The sequence below is a fragment of the Leptosomus discolor genome, chromosome 28, assembly GCF_034619465.1.
Source record: "Leptosomus discolor isolate bLepDis1 chromosome 28, bLepDis1.hap2, whole genome shotgun sequence".
NCBI lineage: Eukaryota > Metazoa > Chordata > Aves > Leptosomiformes > Leptosomidae > Leptosomus > Leptosomus discolor.
The window spans coordinates 523,001-528,206 of record NC_141418.1 but is presented as its reverse complement, the minus strand read 5'-3'; the positions used below and the strand labels follow the sequence as shown (position 1 = coordinate 528,206).

At 60.7% G+C, this 5,206-nt stretch overlaps 1 protein-coding gene across 1 annotated transcript; it reads left to right on the top strand.

Moving 5' to 3' along the window:
- The first annotated feature begins 363 nt into the window (after positions 1-363).
- LOC104353873 (hepatic lectin-like) lies at positions 364-3,298 on the top strand. The gene is made up of 6 exons (XM_009960601.1): positions 364-406; positions 1,342-1,449; positions 1,776-1,850; positions 2,227-2,378; positions 2,770-2,882; positions 3,163-3,298. The coding sequence occupies exons 1-6, from the start codon at positions 364-366 to the stop codon at positions 3,296-3,298; spliced, it is 627 nt and encodes a 208-aa protein (XP_009958903.1).
- Positions 3,299-5,206: the final 1,908 nt, after the last annotated feature.

Sequence of the window (5,206 nt, the reverse complement as noted above, 5' to 3'; positions counted from 1 at the left end):
GTGCCCAAAGCAGCCTGCTCCTTCGCTTACGCTTGGAGGAAAAACCTTCAGAAACTTGAGAATTTACCCTTTTTTTTTTGAACTCCAAAGGGATGGAGAGAGTTACGAATAGAAAGGGCTGGAGGAAAAAAACCTCCGGACAGCTGAGTTATTGGAAGTGGACCCAATCCAAGCTGCTATTTTGAGAGGACAAACCAATAGGACACAGCCCCGAAAAGCGCTGGTTAAATTATAACCCTCGGGCTGAACATCCCCAGAGGTATCCCAAGTTCCCTCTTCCAGAAATCCTGGTGAAAAAGCTTCTGCTTACTTGGTCCTCAGCTTCATCCCCCCCCCCCCCGCTCCCAGCCAGAGCTCACCAGGATGGATGAGGAACGTCTTCACGACGACCTGCACGTTTTCAGAGGTAAACTCCAGCCACGGCAGCCCTTCAACCCACCACCTCGAGGAGCAAAGAGGGTAACGAGACCGTATCTTGTGGCACGGGCTTTCTCCACCAACATGCTGGGTTTCTGAGGAGGAGGAAGGCCCCTCTTCTCCTTCCTCCTCTCCTCAGGCAGCTCGGCTCATCAGCTCTAACGGGGTCGAGCGGTCGGGATGGGGAGCCCCACCCAGAGCTTGGCCCTGGGGTGGAGGCTCAGGTGAAGGCGAGGGGAGAAGGGCTTTGCTGCAGGTGCGGGCTGTCACCACGGTGAAGGTCTGTTGGGGTGGTGAAGCTGCTGGTGCCCAACCGGCGACACCTGGGAGCGTTCGGCCTTGGAGGTGTCCCGGACCAGAGCAATCCCAGGCTCTTCCTGGAGCTTCCCCGAGCCGAGCTCCCCAAAGCGAGCGGCCCAGCGCCCTCGCCAACCTCCCGAGGTTGAACCTTGGAAGCCAACGGTGTTTCCAAGGTTCAGCCCCTCCGAGAAGGGCACCCGGTGCCAGCTGGGGACAGCAAAGAGCCCTCCAGACCGCGGGCTGTCACTTGGGGAACGATTTCCCTTTTGAAAAGAGTTACTAGACAGCCAGGAGGGTGTAAACCCATGTTGTAGCCCAAAATACATGGTGCGAGCCCATCACTTCTTTTATCGTGCTTACGTGGTGCCCGCGACCACCCGCCCTCTCCTTTAGCAAGGCCACCCCAGTGCTAACGCAATGCCCCGTGTGCCAGCGTCTGGTTGGGGGTATTTTCAGCCCCCCAGGTGGGCCTGAACAGGAATTATCACCGAAATTTTGGCTTCTGTAGCAAATAGTTAACTATTCCGGGTTATTTATTAACCCTTCTATAAACGGAACCGGAGGAGCCACGAAAAAATCCCAGCGATCTGAATGTTTTCACATCTCTCTTGTTTTGTTTTAAAGACAGAAACTTCTTCCAGCAGAGGCTGAGATCCTTCTTCACGGTGTACTTGCTGCTGGCCCTCTCCTTCTTGCTGATCATCACCCTGTTTGCTGTGTCCCTCTCCAGAGGTACTGGGACAGCTTTGGACTAATTAATTAGGCTGGTAGGACCAAGAGCTACACGAGGTCTAAGCGCACACTCGAGTGCCGGAGGGCTCTGGAGGTCCTAATTCCACAGGGCAGAGTGTCCCCTGTAGGAACTGCTGCCGTCCACGCTACCGTCTCCGGCTGATCCAAGCCAGTATTTTAAATTTCCTGGGATTTCTTTGCCCCGTAGGCTGCTGGAAAAGTAAAACACGTCTTTCGCTGCGCCGGGGTGAGGTGCTTGCAGGCAGTCGGCGCGTGGGTAGCAACACGGCTGGTAACGCAGCATCCCTCCCTCTCTCTCTCGATAGTTTCAGCCATTTCTTCTAAACTCAACGAGGTGCACGTGGAAAGGAAACAGAACTTCTCCGGCAGGGATTTTCTCTGTAAGTCCTGGCTGCTGCCCGACCCCACCAGCTTTTATTCCCTCCTGAACTTTCCCTGCGTTGTCCCCGAAGTGTTCCTGCTCCGGATTGCTTCGTTAAGGCGGCGCAGGGCATCCCTCCCCTTCTGGCTTTGCTGCTCTGCCAGCAGCAAACGCTTTTTATATTGTAGAAAAAAAAAAATCCACAATTTTTCCTGATGGTAGAGGCTTTTTCGGGTGCCGGTTGCTGCTTTCGCGGCAATCCGACGTACCCCAAGCTTCGGGGCCGTGCCACGGTGCCTGTACCAGTTTGCTGCTGGGAAAACTCTCTTGCTGGGATGAGCCCAGCGAGGACCAGCTCGGCTGCCCGGACTTCCCTGCCATCCTTCTTTTCACAGTGTTTCCCTGCGGACCGGGATCCAGGGAATGGGAATACTTTGATGGAAAATGTTACTACTTCTCCCTAACGAGAACGAGCTGGTACAAGGCGAAGGCTCAGTGCGAAGAGATGCACTCGCAGTTGGCCGTCATCAACAGCTACGCCAAGCAGGTAAAGCCCCCAGCTCGAGGAAAGCCCAGCCTGGCCCAAATCCTGCCCGTGGCCCCGTCCTTCCCCGGACCCCCCTGCCCGGGTTCCTCCCTGCTGCCATCCTGCACACCCCAGCCTCTCCGGGCAGGCGAGAGCTGGTGCTGTTATCCTTTGCATCAGCCAGCAGAGAGCAGGCAGAACCCGCTCTGCCCGCCCGCTGCCTGATCCAGGGCTTCCCTCGCGTGTGTGCGGGGTGCCTGGGCGCAGCGCCGGCACCCATCCTGCTCCTAAGCACCCAAGCGCGGAGTCGAAGCTCGCCGGCTCCTCCGCGGCGCGGAGGTTGCCCCGAGCTTGCCGGCCCGAGGAGCCGTTTCCTGGTGCTTTTCCCTCCTGATCCCTCTCCCCGCTGCAGAATTTTGTCATGTTCAGGACAAGGAATGAGCGTTTCTGGATCGGGCTCACGGACGAGAATTCGGAAGGGGAATGGGAATGGATCGACGGCACCGACTATAAAACCACCTTCACGTGAGTGCCGGCCCGCTCTGCGGCGTTTGCGCCCGTCACCCCAAACCGGCAGGCAGCCGCCCTGCCTGCGCACCCCTGTTTCGGCCACCAAACCGGCCTTCTTCCCCCTGCCCCGGGATGGACCCTCGCACGAGGTCTACCACAGCAGCCGAGGCAAGAATTAGCATCCAAACCCATCTGAAACCAGACAGGTTTAGCTAATCCCTGCCCTGCTCCCAGCCCCGGGGAAAGCGGCTCCTGCCCCTGCTGCCTTCTCTCAGCTCGATCCTTCTCTGCCCAGATTTTGGAAGGAGGGAGAGCCCAACAACAGCGGCAGCAACGAAGACTGTGCCCACGTCTGGATCTCTGGGAAGTGGAACGACGTCTACTGCACCTACGAGTGCTACTACGTCTGCGAAAAGCCTCTGCCCAACTGAGCAAAGCCACGGGCGGAGGCACCGTCCGATGCTCCGGCACCGCCAACGTTCCTTTTTCTTTTTAATTTATACTGTCCGAGCGCCCGCTCCCTCCTCTTCCTCTCCACCGCGCTGTCCCGAGGAAGAGCAGGGACGGATCTTGATGGTCCCAAGCAATAGAAGCAGGAATCCGGGCTCTCCATGGGGAGCTCACCTAATAAAGGACGGTTATTGCTCTGGTTAACGAAGCTTCTCTGGTGTGAAGGGGTGGGGGTGAACCGGGGCTGCAGACGGACGTCGTGCGGGTCAGCAGCACCGCCGGGAGCAGGCGGGGGCTGAACGGGACAGAAAGTGGGATTTTCTGCCCGACGCAGCATCCCGGGAGCGGGATGGCGGCACCTCCTGCGGTAGCATCGGGGAGGGGAGGCTGGAGTGGAGCTGAGCCACGACCGAGAGGGTTTGGTGCCTCCGCTGTGAGCCTCCCTGCCCCTGAAGGGGTTTGGATCGAGTCAGGCAGCTGTGGGACACCAGTGAACGGGGTTTCAGAGGCGGAAATGAGGTTCGGCTTCTCTACCGAGGGAAAAAAATGTCATTTTCCTAACTTTTCCCTTTTTTCTTGTTATTTCAATTTGGATTCCACGTGACAAAATTCCCTGGTACTCGTTTGCTGTATCACAAAACTCGATCACGGTTCAGCTCCGCGTCACTTTGGTCACCAACAGGGTCCTTGGGCTCCAGCACCCTGCAGGGATCGGGCCCCCTCCCCCGTTTTCCATCCTTCCACCAAAAAAAAAAAAAGCTCATTTTGGGCCAGATCGGGGAACCTGGAGCTCCCACACGCGTGTGTGTGCACACTGAAGGTGCATGTGTGCACTGCAGGGAGTGGGTGTTCACACACGTGTGCTTGCACGCTGCAAGGTGCATGTGTGCACTGCAAGGCGCATGTGTGCACTCGCATGTGCGTGCACACTGAAGGTGCGTGTGCACTGCAGGGAGAGGGGGTGTGCACAGGTGTGTGCAGGCACACCGCAAGGTGTGCGTGTGATGCATGTGAGTGTGTGAGCACTGCAGGGAGCGGGTGTGCACACGCGTGTGCGTGCACACTGAAGGTGCGTGTGCGCTGCAGGGAGAGGGGGTGTGCACAGGTGTGTGCAGGCACACCGCAAGGTGTGCGTGTGATGCATGCGAGTGTGTGAGCACTGCAGGGAGCGGGTGTGCACACGCGTGTGCCTGCACACTGAAGGTGCGTGTGCGCTGCAGGGAGCGGGTGGGAGCCGCTCGCAGCCCCCCGGTACCGGGGGGGCCCGGCCGTTCCCCCCCATCCGACGGCAGCTCGGGGCCGGGGCCGGGGGGCAGGACTCAGCGCACCCGCCGCCCCCCGGGGCCCCCACCCGGCTGCAGCCCCGAGGTCCTGCCCGGTGCCCGGAGCTCCGGCCCCGCCGCTCGTCGCGGTCGGCATCGGGCAGCCCCGGCCCCGGTTCCCCCCGGTTCCCTGGACGATGCCCGCGGCGGATTCGTTCGAGGAGCCGCAGGAGGGTCACGGACATCGACCCCGCGGAGCCCCGGCCCCCCGCCGACCCCCGCCCCACGGCGGCCCCGACGGCGGGAGGACGTTCCTCCGCCGGCCCTGTCGGCGACACGGCTGTCGTGACAGAGCTCGGCGGCCCCGCGGTGAGCGGATTAACGGCACCGGAGGCACGGAGCCTCCCCCCACCCCCCGCCCCTCCACGGTCCGGACCCCGCGGAGCCTCCCCCCACGCCTGCGACAGCCCCTGTCGTGACAAGCGCTGCCTCTGCCGCGACACCCGCTGCCGGGCGGCGCCGTCGGTATCGCCTCTTGGGCGCACCGGGCTCTGCCGGGGGGGTGGGGACCCGGGGGGTCCGGACCGGGGTGTGTGTGTGTGGGGGGGGGGGTGTCCCCCCGCCTTG

What these genes read in the sequence shown, in the direction of transcription:
- LOC104353873 (XM_009960601.1), top strand. Translation starts at nt 364, where the DNA reads ATGGATGAGGAACGTCTTCACGACGACCTGCACGTTTTCAGAG. An exon ending in CGACCTGCACGTTTTCAGAG is followed by an intron (nt 407 to 1,341) that starts GTAAACTCCAGC and finishes TTTGTTTTAAAG; the next exon opens with ACAGAAACTTCTTCCAGCAG. An exon ending in GACTATAAAACCACCTTCAC is followed by an intron (nt 2,883 to 3,162) that starts GTGAGTGCCGGC and finishes TTCTCTGCCCAG; the next exon opens with ATTTTGGAAGGAGGGAGAGC.